This window comes from Neovison vison, chromosome 3 (assembly GCF_020171115.1).
Source record: "Neovison vison isolate M4711 chromosome 3, ASM_NN_V1, whole genome shotgun sequence".
Classification (NCBI taxonomy): domain Eukaryota; kingdom Metazoa; phylum Chordata; class Mammalia; order Carnivora; family Mustelidae; genus Neogale; species Neogale vison.
The window spans coordinates 111655261-111669216 of record NC_058093.1 but is presented as its reverse complement, the minus strand read 5'-3'; the positions used below and the strand labels follow the sequence as shown (position 1 = coordinate 111669216).

General features: G+C 53.1%; 1 protein-coding gene across 12 annotated transcripts in view; it reads left to right on the top strand.

The window, feature by feature from the left end:
• The window catches only part of BIN1 (bridging integrator 1), a 54711-nt gene extending 50179 nt beyond the window's left edge, over nt 1-4532 (top strand). For 5 of the 12 annotated variants that reach the window (XM_044242678.1, XM_044242681.1, XM_044242680.1 and 2 more), the window contains 5 exons: nt 402-509; nt 1413-1502; nt 1749-1859; nt 2168-2269; nt 3872-4532. In XM_044242678.1, the coding sequence (XP_044098613.1) occupies nt 402-509; nt 1413-1502; nt 1749-1859; nt 2168-2269; nt 3872-3979 (519 nt within the window). In that variant the 3' untranslated portion in view covers nt 3980-4532. The remainder of the gene's footprint in view (nt 1-401; nt 510-1412; nt 1503-1748; nt 1860-2167; nt 2270-3871) is intronic. The other 7 variants (XM_044242684.1, XM_044242687.1, XM_044242686.1 and 4 more) reach the window with 2 other exon arrangements.
• The last annotated feature ends 9424 nt before the right edge of the window (nt 4533-13956 follow it).

Below are 13956 nucleotides of genomic sequence, written 5' to 3'. Positions count from 1 at the left end.
AGGATCAGGGGCAGCAGGTGTGGAAATGCTGGTAGCACAGTCTCTCGCCAGCTCCAAGGCACCACATAACCTGACTCTGGGGGAGGCCAGAGAAAGCCTGGTGTGGGCAGCCACCTTGATAAGTGGGTTTTGGTGGGTGCTGAGCAGTGTGCGGCTCGTTTGCACCTGCTCGTCCCCTTGGCAGTGCTGGGAGCAAGGAAGTGGGCGTGGTTTTCTCTTTACGGGTTTCATGTCTGTCCCCCGCTGGGCCAGGCTGCCTGCCACAGGTACCCAGTCTTCCTTCGGCCAACACTGGGCTGCTCACGACTCTCTTCTCTTGTCTCGTGCCCTTGCCCAAAACCTCTCCTCCCTGGTGTCCCCCCTCCCCCACCACCCTATTCTCCCTGGTGGCCCATCACTAGCCCACAGAGAGTCCAGCTGGCAGCCTGCCTTCCAGGGAGCCCAGCGCTGCCGAGGGCACCTTTGCTGTGGCCTGGCCCAGCCAGACAGCCGAGCCGGGGCCTGCCCAAGTAAGTGTCCACCTGCTAGCCTCCACCTGTCCCCAGTCTCTGGGGGTGTAGCAGTGAGGAAGAGCCCCAAAGAGGGGGCACAGGATGGACAAGGCCTCTGGGCCTGAGGGTGAGGCCAGGGCCATGAGCCAGGAGGCCCTAGGATGGGGCTTGTCACTCCTGGTTGCAGTGATTCAGGCCAGATGGGCCCTTCTTCTCCTCGCCAGCCCCAGCCTCCCAACTTAGTCCTCCCGCAGATGGAGGGAGGTGTGGTCAGAGCATCTACTGACCTATGGCAGGCACTTTCCAGAATTTTCTCATTTAATTTTCTCCCTAACCTAGACATTTCCTCCTTTTACAGATGAGGAAGGTGGGGGCTAGGAAGCTTGAGTGATTGTTCCCAGAGCTTGGAACTGGCTGAGTGTGAGTGTTGACCCAGGTCAGCCTGACTGAGGCTGGGCAGTGTCCACTCTGTCTTGGCTGGGCCCCCACCATGGTGCCCAGCTCTGTGCTGCCCCCTTCTTGGGGTTTGCTTGGCCTGCCCTGGGTTGTTGGGGCTGGGACAGGTGCTTACTGTTGTCCCCGAGTGTGGGGTCTACTGGCTCAACCACCAGGCCAGGCAGGTGGGAAGAAGCTGAGAGTTGGCCAGGTCTTGGGCATAGAGGGCAGGGCCTGTGAGGGAGGGTCTTGGTGGCACCCAAGGGCCTGTGTGGCAGGTCAGTTGGCATCTCTGTGCTGCCAGCTGCTTCTCCAGCTGTTTCCCGGGGCAGGAAGCTGGCCTTTCCTCCAGGGGCTCCCTGTATCACACAGCAGCACTGGCGAGCTCTAGACACCACTTGGGGTACTGCCCTCCATGCCCCCCTTCTTTGTCCTGGTTACAGCGTCTGTCCTGTGTCTGACCCCATGCCGGCATTTATGTTGCAGCCAGCGGAGGCCTCGGAGGTGGCGGGTGGGACCCAACCTGCGGCTGGAGCCCAGGAACCCGGGGAGACAGCAGCAAGTGAAGCGGCCTCCGTAAGACGACAGGGGCCAAGGCCCTGTCTTTTCTTTCCTGCTGTCCACCTGCCCTCCCGTTCGTGGCCCTGTGTCTTGCCTATGCTCCTTGCTCTGTGCTGGTCCAGGTTACAGTTCCTATCGAGGAACCTGGAGGCAGACCACTCTGGCATCGGTCACAGAGACCCTCCCCTTCCCTTGCCCCTGTGGCCCCTGCCCTCTTGGGACCAGCTTCCTGCCCATGCTGACTGTGCTTCCTCCCCCCAGAGCTCTCTCCCTGCGGTGGTGGTAGAGACCTTCTCAGCAACTGTGAACGGCACCGTGGAGGGTGGCAGCGGGGCGGGACGCTTGGACCTGCCCCCGGGGTTCATGTTCAAGGTAAGCCTTGGCCAGCTGACCCCACAGCCTCTGCCATCATCTGACCCCACAGTGCCCTTTTACAGACGAGGGCACTGAGCTAGGACGCTACGTGGGTTTGCCCAAAGTTCCCCTGCCCCCACTGCCCCTGCTACCCAGTCTGCGAGGTGGCATCTTGAGCCCTGGTCCTGTTGCTTTCCCGTGCTTCCAGTCACCATGTTTCCAGGGCACACTGAAGCCACCACAAGGACTGGTGCTCTGCGCTAGGTTGCAGGTGGGACCAGAGGCCTCGGAGGATGGGGTGTTGAGCTCTCCCCCAACCTCTGCAGGTGCAGGCCCAGCATGACTATGTGGCCACCGACACGGACGAGCTGCAGCTCAAGGCTGGTGACGTGGTGCTGGTGATCCCCTTCCAGAACCCTGAGGAGCAGGTAAGGGGCAGGTGTGGCCAGCAGGGGGCAGCAGAGACCCATCAGTGTGCGCTGCTCACCCCCCCACCTTCTCCTCTTTCTTTTTCTCTTCTCCCCTCGCTTATTTCCCCCTCCCTTCACCTCTCCCCCTTGTCTCTCCCTTCCCTTTGGTGTCTCCTCCCGTGCTGTCACATTTCCCTGGGTCTTCATTTCCCCTCTGTCCGTTTCCTCGTTTCCTCGGGCTCTCAGCTCTCCTTCTGGCTTCCTCCCTTCCTTGGCTCTGCCTTTCTCTCAGGTTTTTGCATCTAGGTGTCTTTCTCCCCTCCTCCTCCCCTACCCTTCAAAGTCTCCTTCCCCTCCTAGGACAGGATCCCTGGCCACCTCTCCGTGAAACCTTTGGCCCAGCAGCGAGCCGGTGAGGTGTCCTCTCGTCAGCCTCATGCTGGGCTGCCTCTTCCAGGCTGGCCTTGCCCCCTGCCCACAGGGACAGTGTGTGGTTTCCCGCAGAACCCCCAAACACCCCCAGCTGTGCCCCCAGCTGCTTCCCAGTCCAGATACCTTTCCCTGCGGTGGCTTCTCCTCGTTAGTCGATCTCAGAGTGAGCTCCTAGTGGAGGCTGGGGCTGGCACAGAGTAGGGACTGCCCTCCTAAATTCCCACAGGCTGCTTGCTTTGGGTAACTGTGGATTCTTAGCAGGAGCTCACTGTGGGTGCTGAGATTCGAGTGTAATAGGTATCGACTGAGGCCACAAGGGCTAGGAGGTTTAAGTAACAAGGATTTCCTGGGCCCAGTGCTAAACCTGCCAATTCCCCTCAACTCCCGGCTCTCCACTCATGTCCTCCCAGGGCTAGCCCTGGACTGGGTGGGATTTTAAGAAGCAGAATCCTGGCCCCCAGCCCGCAGTGGGAGTCATGTGGGTGGGTGGACATGGGTCAGAGAACATACATGGGCTCTGTGACGGGTAGGCCATGACATAATGAAGACTGAGGGAGATCCCAGGCTTAGTGGGGTCAGTGATGGCTTCCACCTTGGGCAGGATGTATGGCTCCTGTGGGCCCAGGGGTCAGGGTCTGGGGCTAGGGACCTTGTCAGGGCTTGGGTAGGTGGTCCCTGTGAGGGGTCAGTTTGAAAGCAAAGGCCAGGTGTGTGGTAAAGGGCTTGAGGGGGTGGCCTTGAGTCACTTGAGAAACTTTAACTGGTCAATGCTCACCAGAAATTTCTGGGTCTGTAGAAGTCTGGAAGAGCAGCTGATGTGCTCTGTTGGCACCAGACAGTGGGAAGCTCCTGGCCTGGGATTGAGGGTGTTCAGATACATTCAGACCAGTGCAGCAGTTAGGCTGCCTTTCTAGAGAGAGGAGGACTTGCCCAAATGCCAGAGTTAAATCCACCTGCTAAATGAAAGGCAGATGGCTCCTAGCCTGGGCTGGTTTTGAGTCTGGGGTAGCAGGGAATGCTGCCTGGAGGAGGCATTCTTTCAGGTGGGTGTGATAGGCTGGAGGAAATGATCAGCAAGAATGAGGGGATATTCTCCCAGCAGGTCTCCAGTGTGACCCATGCCCTGCAGGGTTTGAGTGCCCTCTGTCCCCTTCCCTGTGTGACCTGGGTGCTCCGCTTCACTCTCAGGATGAAGGCTGGCTCATGGGCGTGAAGGAGAGTGACTGGAACCAGCACAAGGAGCTGGAGAAATGCCGGGGCGTCTTTCCGGAGAACTTCACCGAGCGGGTTCAGTGAGGGCAGCAGCTGGTGCAGCTCTCTGGGCGTGTGAAGAACACCTTTTCCCGAAAAATGTGTGGGCTTTTTTTTTTTTTCTTTTTTTTTTTCCTGATTTTGTTTTTAAACTTTTGAAAAGAAAAGGGAAATTGAGAGGAGAGACCTAAGTCAAGAGGTGTTCTCCCAAAGATTAGGTTGTTTTCCAAAGAGCCTGTTTTCGGCAAGTCCAGTGGAATCACCAGTGTTCCTGAAGCTGCTGTGTCCCCTAGTTAGGTTCCCGGCCACCCTGGTCTCCCCCGCCCCCACACTGTGCCCGCATGTGTGCCTGGCCGCAGGGCGGGGCCTGGGGGCTGCTGAGCCACCAACGCTTGCCTGAAGCTTCGGCTGAGCAGCCCGGGCAAGGGTCCTCTTTTTCCTGGCAGCTGCTGTGGGCGGGGTCGGGTCTCTCCAGAGACCTCAGGGCCCAGACATCGGCCTGGCCTGGCCCTGCCCTGCAGACCGTCTGTGTGCTGTTTGAAAATAAATCTTAGTGTTCCAAACAAAATGAAACCAACTGACAAAGACGCGCAGAAAACTTGTGTTCATTTATTTGTCCTCACTCCCTTCCTGTCTGCAGTGCGGCCACACCGTGATTATCAGTGGGTTTTCTACCGAGGCAGTCCGCCCCACTGACCCTTTACCCAGGCGGGTGCTGCTGGTCAAGAGCCTCCGTTCTCCCAGCTGCCCCACCAGCTGCGGTGTGCTCGCCATCACCGGTGGAGTTGCTCTGGGCCCCACTGAATGCTTCAGCACCTGCCCCCCGGCCGTTAGACTGGTGGTCGGTTAGGGTGTCGGTGATGGGGGCCAAGAGACAGGCAGGGAAGGAGCTTGAAGAGCCAGCTAGGTGCCGCCCTACGTGACATTATTTAATATGTGTGAGAACGGCGGGCTCAGGTGCCAGGACTCCATTTCCCAGATGTGGAAGTGGAGGCCCAAGGAGGGTGGGTGGCTGGCTGGTGAGTAGTGGGACAGGATTGTGAATCTGCACAGTTGGCCTCAGGGGCCTGGGAAAGGCCTGAGTCTGGTGCCAGGAAGGACTAGCACAGCCGGGACAGCTTCTCCCTTTTTATACCACCTGCCTCGCTTTCCAGCACGAAGGTTCCCACTGCATGCGGCCCAGCTCTTCAGCTGCTCAGTGAGCTTGGGCCGCTGTGAACAAGCCTGTGACACACACAGTGGTGGCCTGGGTCCAGAGCTGTGCTCGCGGGCCCGGGGACCTGCTGGACTTCCAGGTGGAAGGGACGTCTCCCTACATAACTTTGGATAGTGGAGAAAAGCCAGTGAAGGAGATGAACGTCAGAGTCTTAGATTCATTTTTGGGTAAAACCCCTGAGCTTTGCTTCAGGGGTGATAATCACTGCTGTGACCTTTCCTTGTCTGTGGCTGACCGTGTTGGCTCTGCCCACCATGGTTTCCGTGAGCATGGTGGCGCGCGGGGGCGGCCACTGAGCTCATTTCCAGTTACCCTGCTTCGGAAGCTTTAGCTCTTCATTCATTTGTCCATTCCTCCCACGTTGACCACTCATGCTGGCAGAGGTGGGCTTGAAGTTCAGGCTTGGTCCCCTCCACTGTGCTTCAGAACTTGGGGTGGGGTGTGTGCCGTGAGAATCTTCCCTTTTATTTCATGGTGAGAAATTTAAACACATCGTGCAGGACAAAAAATTTGCCTTAGGTTTGTCTCAGTATGAGATTCATGGATGTATCAAATGGTGGCTTTGAACTTCATCCCTTGACCCTCAAGGAGGTCCTGCCCCTTGCGGCAGGGCTGTATTCAGCAGGAAAAGCCCTGCTCCGTCTCCCAGGGGTGGCGCCTGCAGGGAGCTCTGTGTAGGCGGTGGAGGAAGCTGACCCTGCACAGATTGCTCCCAGAGAGAGGGAGCCTGGGTGTGGTACCCCTGCCCAAATAGTAGGCAGTTGGCCTGCAGCCGAGTGTCTGGGAGCTGGGACACTACCAGGTTTGTGTCTGTCTGAGAGAAATTCAAAATTTAGAGGCGAACAGCACATACCTTGTCATGGCTAATGGTCCCACTCCTTGCCCAAGGCCACAGACTCTGCACAAACAGTGACCATCCCTGGGAAGTCCCCCTGGTCTCCCCTCCTTCCTGCCAGCTCCCAGGCTCTTCCACAGCGACTCAGACACTGGTCAGCTCTGGCTGGCCTCTTGTTCCTCATCCTTGGTTGGATTTGGAGACCACACTGGCATTGCTTCTCTTGGTCCCACCAGCCCTGACATCACCTGTGGTTTTTGCCTCTGGGAATTTAAGTATTCACACCCCTAGTGTCACCCATTCCCAAAGACCAGGTCTGAACAGAGACACTGTGACCAAACTTTGGGTTCATTTGCTCAGCAAGCCTCGGCTGGGCATTCTGGGCATCGGAAGTAAGTGGGCACTCAGGCTATAGCTTAGGCCTTCTGTGATGCTCTTGGGTCCCCTGTTGCCTGGGGTTGGCTTCATCTTTGGACGGGGCTCTCAAAGTTTCAGGTTTGATGTCTGTCACTTGCACTGTGCAGAAGAGACCTCCACAGAGGTACACGAGTCTTCCTTTCCAGAAGCCCCTCAGCAAAGTGTTGTCTCATTGGCCTGAGTCCCTAGTGCTGAGTCAGTTTCTGTGGCTGGTGGTGTGGCCTCTGATCAGCCCCCGAAGTTACAAGGCCTTGAGCCAGAGGTGGGGCTGAGCTGAGTGAAAGAGGATGGACACCTGAACACAAATTTGGGCATGGCTTCCAAGGAGATAGAGGATGGGTTCTAGGAGCTCAAACCAGTGAATGTGCACTGCATGGTGTCTTCCAGAAGGGGCTACGAGACCAGGGAATGTGACTGGATGGAGGCTACCAGTAGGTGTGTGTGTGTGTGTGTGTGTGTGTGTGTATGTATGTGTTTGGGAGTGCAAGCATGTGTGTGTGACTGGGTAGACCCTTGCATTACTCACCTCAAGAGGGTCAGTATGTGATCAGGAAATATAACTCACGTGGGGTGTTCCTCCATGTTCTAGCAGGCCTCACCCCAGAACTTGTCCCACTACAGGAGATGGTGTAGACAGTGTGTTGTCTTCCTCAGCCTGTGTGGTTGAGGATACACCTGAGTCTGTATAGATCCAGTCTCCTGAGCATTCATTCACTTCCTCATTCATTCATTCATTCATTCACTCACTCACTCACCAGCCATCTCCCACACAGTCCCTGAGATTACAGAGATTACAGAGAAGTGTGGTTCCTACCCCTGATGCACTCACAGCCAGCAGGCAAGAAAGGACCATAGGAGGGACTATTGTGATTGTGTCTTCAAGGCTCTGGAGACAAAAGGAGCTAGCGCCCTGGCTTCCCATGGGAGGAGGAGTCTCTGCTGAGCCTGTCAAGGTGATAGGCATCTCTGGGAGCTGAAACAGGCAGGTGCCAGCCCACAAGTGGAAGAGGAGGCAAGCCTGGGCAAGAGGAGGGGGTCGGTTGGAGAGGCCTGTGGGGGTTCAGGGCCTCGCTGGGGAGCCTGGAGCTCAGGGGAGAGGTTGAGGCTGAGGGGCACTGAAGGAAGCGATGAGGGCACGTGGGGGAGTTTGTAGAGGAGGCAGGAGGAGGGCCTCTGGGCGGCCTGACCACCAATGTCAGGAGCGAAGGAAGAGGTTTTGAGGCAGGACTGCTGAGGAATTGAGAAACACCTCCCTATAAGAAAAGCCCCATTCAGAAGCCATTTATGGTCCACGAGGCCAGAGAGGGGCAAGGCAGTCAAGACAGCCTGCCGGCCTGCTCTCAGGCTGGGGCTCCTAAGAGGGGCCCCTGTGAGCCTGTTGGCAGACAGGGCAGGCGCTGCCAGCAGCATCCCAGGCCCAGCTCTGGCTGCAGAAGAGCAAATCACTGAGGAAGGGCCCTTCTCAGAATAATTAGAAAGGATAATTAACAAGCAAGGAAGCAGCCTTTCTATTAACCCTGATTACAGATGAGGACCCCGGCTGCGGGGGAGGGCTGGGGGAGATTCCCTGTCCCAGCCAGCCAAGGTCAACACACAGTGACAAAGAGGGACATTGAGTCTTGCTCAAGGAAACACTTTGTTCAAGTCTCAGGGTGGCAGAGGTCCTGGCCGCCAGCCTGTCAGCCTCCAGCGTTTATCTCCTGTCCTCGATGTGTCCTGCTCTGGGGGCCCCTGGGGGCTCAGTGGGTTAAAGCCTCCACTTTCAGCTCGGGTCATGATCCCAGGGTCCTGGGATCAAGCCCCGCATCGGGTTCTCTGCTCAGCAGGGAGCCTGCTTCCTCCTCTCTCTCTGCCTGCCTCTCTGCCTACTTGTGATCTCTGCCTGTCAAATAATTAGATAAAATCTAAAAGAAAAAAAAAAAAAAAAAAAAGAACTCCGATGTGTCCTGCTCTGTATGAATGTCTGGAGGCGACCAGGAAGGAGGTACAGCTCTTCCCCCATGGAGATGATAAGTGCATGGTGGGCCAAGGTTCTTACACAGAAACCACCCTAGAGGCAAGGCCATGGGGTTCCTTCCTCTAGAAGCCTGATACGACACTGTCATTCTTACTTCGGTTGTCCTGGAGGATTCGTGGTTTCTATAGAGCAGAGTTGCAGAAGGGGCTGGGAGGATCCTCCTTCATTATGAGCTGGTGACTTCAAGTTTATGGCTTCAGGTCAGGGTCCTCACTGAAGCTTCAGGTGGGTGTATCTAGTTGCCCATCTTCTCTGGAGGTCAATGGGCACCTCAAACTGTTTATGCCTCTAGGCTAGGCTTGTCAAACCCGTGGTATCCCCTAGACATCTGCCACCTCCCCCAGGGGCAGAGACTGCTAGGCACCCAGACAATACTCCTCAGTTTCTCCTCCCTAACCAAACTCAGGGTACCAACGAGCTCCACTAAAGTCACTCAGCCTTCCTTGGCGTTATGGGTGGCTGTATGATGCCGTCCTGGCCGATGGCATGAAGGACGGCATCCCTTCCCAAATAAAAAGTCGAAGCTTTTTCAACGGAAAGCTCCTTGCTTCCTTCTCTGTCTAGAAGGAAGGCTGGAGCTACAGCAGCTGTCTTAAGAGCCTGAGGCCACATGAGTAAGAACAGAGGACGACTCACTGAAGATGGTGGAATGGAAAGGTGGAGGGATAGCCTCCTAGAACTGTGTTCATTCCAACCCGCCTGTCTTTTCCTGACTTGGCATGTGAAACAAATAAGCCCATCACATCTGTGGGGGTTTCCATTATCTGAAGCATTCTTGATTACTTCAAGCTCCTAGGTCTGCCACCGAGTCCTCTGGCCTCCTAAAATGTTCATAATTGGTTTCTTCCTGCCCATCTTCCCTTCCTCCTGGCTCAGGTCCTGTCACCTCCTCCTGCACTTCAGCTACAGTGTTCTGGTGGGCCTCGCTGCCCTCTGGCATCTCCCCCCAGTCCATCTCTGGAGCGGACCATGGCTGCCAAGGCAATTTTCTGACTCATTCCTGAATACATGGCTCCTATGTTTTCCCACAGAAGCCCAAATCCCTCAGCCATCTCTCTACCCCATCTTCCTCTACTCCCTGCCTCAAATCTACTGTCTCGGTGACATAGTTGAGCCACCTGGCCTCTTCTCGCTGTCCCACTTTTCTTTGCTGTGCTGTGGCCAAGTGCCCTCAGTGACAGGCCCTCTCCTCTCCTAGTGACACCCACTCCCCTTTAGAGCAGAGTGCCCAGCCCCGGAAGTCAGCCACCTCCTCTGAGCTCGCCCCCATCAGTCCCTCTGTCTGTCCTGGCATTTGTCATGCTGCATGTAGTGGGCTGAGCTTAGCTGTTCCTCCCCTGAGCTCCCCCTGCTGCAGGAACCCTCTGTGTCTCCTGGCTCCATCCAGGTCATCATCCTGCCTCGGGTGCTCCACCATGCTCTTCTTGGACTCTGCCCTCTGGCCACCACAGCTAATTGCAGAAGCCAGGGAGCCTTGTTTGCTAGAAATTGGAGCCAAGGAGCACCAGTCCCATCACCCCAACCCAGCAATCTGTTTTTTTTTTTTTTTAAATTTTTTATTTATTTACTTGATAGAGAGAGATCACAAGTAGGCAGAGAGGCAGGCAGAGAGAGAGGGGGGGAAGCAGGCTCCCTGCTGAGCAGAGAGCCCGATGTGGGGCTTGATCCCAGGACCCTGAGATCATGACCCGAGCCGAAGGCAGAGGCTTAAACCACTGAGCCACCCAGGCGCCCCCCCCCCAGCAATCTGTTTTGATTTTGCCTGTCTGGGAGTGTGGTTTTTAAATAGTCAAAGGCAGACCGGGGCTTCACCTGGCTGCATTTTGCCTGTTCTTTTTTTTTTTTTTCTTTTAAAGATTTTATTTATTTGACAGACAGAGATCACAAATAGGCAGAGAGGTAGGCAGAGAGAGAGAGAGAGAGGAGGAAGCAGGCTCCCTGCCAAGCAGAGAGCCCGATGTAGGGCTTGATCCCAGGACCCTGAGATCATGACCCGAGCCGAAGGCAGGAGCTTAACCCACTGAGCCACCCAGGTGCCCTGCATTTTGCCTGTTTAATTTGACCTGAAGACTGAACCTTGTCAGCAGTCTGTGCGGGCTCTGCGTCTGTCACAGCCGACTTCCGTCTCAGCCTGGGTCCAGTCTTGGCTGAAGCCCAGCACCCAGGGTGGTGGCCCAATGGTGGACAGGAGAACAATGCTATGATGAGTTGTAAGACAGTCACTGAGATTTGGTGAGCCCCAGTGCACACCACCATAGACTCACACTTGCTCATAGTCTCTTCTGAAATGTTGGTTTCCCCAGTGTGACATCCACCCCCCTGCTCCACTGTTCTGTGAGCTGCAAACCGTTCTCTATTTTGTTCCCATGATTTTTTTTTGAAAGACCATAGGCCAGATTTATATTTAAGATCTTTCAAAATAGTGTGCTGTGTATATGTGTCCTTATTCGAACAAGACTGCAGTTGCTCTGCACATTCTAGAATTTCCTCTCCAAGTGTCTGCAGGCCGGTGGCAACATTGTTTGGGTGCATTCCATGCTGACAGATTATCACCTTCTGTCGGGGCATTTGATTTTTGTGTAATAGGAAGAAAACAATTTCTATTAGAAAAGTTGCCCACAGTTTAAAGTTGGAAAGGATCGGGCCAGCAGGAAACAAAAAACTCCTCTAATAGAGTCAAAAGGTCATTTGTTGGGCTGAAAAAACCAACAATCCCAAGATCATGTTTACTTCTGAAACATGATTCTTTCTCTCTTTCCCACATATTCTGCCTGGATAGCAGAAGCCAAAGAAGAGGGTTGTTCTTCATGATAAAGTAGTTTTGCCTCTGCCTGTGGGGGGTGAGGGAGGTTGGTGTGAGGATGTTACCAGGGGCAGGGTGGGGAGAGATGGAGTCTGGAAGAAGACAGGAACCCGAGGAGGGAGCAGTGAGCCAGTCAAGGAGCAAAGGTGAGTTGTATGTCTGGTAGCAAACACCTGGTGTTTGTAAGACACTGAAGACTAATAATCAATTTAAGTTGTTTCTAATTCTGTTCTGGGCTGAAAATCCCACCTTTAATCCTATACCTTTAGTTGTGTCATTGTTGCTTTGAGGAAACCAAGGAGCAGGGCTGAGTTGCAGGCAAGAACTGATGCAGGGCTGAGAAGGGGGCCACCGGGGACAGAAGTCTCTCTGGGAACAGAGGACCCACAGAGCTGTGCATGGAAGAAAGGCCACTCCTCCCCCCCAACAAGTCCTCTGCCCAAAGGAAGCCCTAGGAGATAGCTGGAAGGAAATAAGATTTTCAAAAATATGTAGGGAAGGGACAGTGAGCTGCTTGACTCAGGAGCAGAGGAAAGGTTGATTCCTGCGGGAACAAAGGCGCAGAGCACTGACAAGATGGATGTTCAGACTGTATGCAGGCACCCGCAAGCAGGCCTGGGGGTGCTTAAGAACTGGGGTCTCACACTGGACGCATCTAGCCTTGATGGTGTGACCCAGCCTTGGGTCTCAGTTTGTGGTGATAACACTTCATTCACAGAGTGGTTGTAGGAATTAAGAAGTACTGCAGAATAATTTATTTATTTATTTTATTTTTTTAAAAAGTTTATTTATTTGAGAAAGTGAGCATGATCAGGGGGAGAGGGAGGGACTGAGGGGGAGGGAGAAGCAGACACCCCACTAAGCATGGAGTGGGATTTAATCCCAGGACCCTGAGATCATGGTCTGAGCCGAAGTCAGCTGCTTAACTCACTGAGCCACCCAGGCACCCGGAAGTATTATAGAAAATTTTAAAAAAGTAAAACCAGGCATACATATCTACATATGTCTCATAGAAATAAAAATGCAACACATTTATTTAATTAATGAGGAGCCGGTGAGCTGCTACAGGCATTCTACATGAGAACAGGATTTACAGAGATTTATAGTTTCTCCTGGACAATACTTATTTGCATCTCTGTCAGCCCGCATTAGCTCACTCTGTCTTTACAAAACAGCCCTACCCCAGGCACTCAAAGGCATGCATCCCACAGAATCAGACAACCGCAGGGTCCACTAGTTCATGTCCAGATTTCTAGTGAAGAGACACACAGTAATTCTTTCTCTTATTTAGTCTTTCACATTTTTTTAAAAGACAGTCTCCACGCCACCCAGGGCCATAATAATCTCCAAAAATTATTCTTGATCCCCAACCAATGGGTCTGATCAGGCTTGATCAGACTGATTATTGATTATTATCATAGGTGCAGTAAGTAAATTAATGTTCATTAATTTACAGGCCCCTTGAGTTTGCTTTCAAATCTAAGGAGCCATGCAGCATCATCGAGCGATTGCAAAGGCCCTGGAATTAGCTTTTGTCGGGAAGTTTTCATAAGGGCCTTCAGCCTGGATTTTTAAAAGTTTCTGTTTTTCGCTAGGAAATGGAGCCTACAAACTGTCCACACCAGGTGACTGGATGATTTCCTCTCTTACCAAACTTCCTAAGCCAGGGGAATGGTCCTGCCCTGCAGGAAGCCACCTTATTTCCCACCTGTGAGGCCAGCACCCGGTACACTCTCTGGGGAGCACTTGGCAGCACTGATTCTGTACATAAAGTGACTCATAACACCTGGTTAAATGAGAATTATCCCCAGGGATGGCATCCCAAATGCACAATCCAATTATAATTCAGTAAAAAGGAGGACAGTTTCTCCTGTCATTGAATCTATGACGATAACTACACTTCCATGAAAAGCTGAAAGAATGAAGTAATTCTGAATTCTGGCGGGTCAGTGGGAATCAGATGAAAATGTTTCTTCTTATGCTCAGCTATGAGCTGTTTAACAGCTAAAGCCAGTGCCAGTTTTCCACTGCAGGTTCTAATACCCAGTAAGTAGGTCACTGGACCTGTACAAGATGTTTAGTGCAGCGCCACTTGTAAACAAACAACGGCAAAGACCTAAATGTCCACCAATAGGAAATGGATAGACTCTCGTCACTCGAAGGGAAAGTGAAGGGCAAGAACTACACATATCAATATGGACAAATTTCAGAAACAATTTTCACCACCTTCTTCCCAGAAGAGAAAACTGCCGGGGGAGAGTTACAACATGCTTCCAATTTTATGAAGATTAAAAGCTTGAAAACTATGCCATGTATTACTAAGGGATATCTATCTATAACAAAGTGTTCAAAAATGCATGGGGATAATAAATATTAAATTCAGAAGAATAGCTACTTCTGTGGAAGGAGGTATATGGGAGAAAAGGCACCCAGAGACTTTAGTAATTGCTGGGGAAAAAAATGTTTCTTTTCAATATACAAAAGCAAAGTCTATAAAATTGCAGGCTAAGAAGGAAGAGAAAGGGCATCCTCACGGATCTGTAAATGAAAGATCACTAAAGCAATATCAAAAATGTTTCAAAAAACAATCACAGTAAAATGATCTCATTCAATCTGAATTAATTCTCATTTGTCGTTGGCTTTCAGAAAGCTTCTGCTCTGAACTGTGTCCTATAGATCCTGATCCATCTGTTGGTGTGGCCTAAAGGCCTAAAGGTCCAGGTGAGGTCAGCTA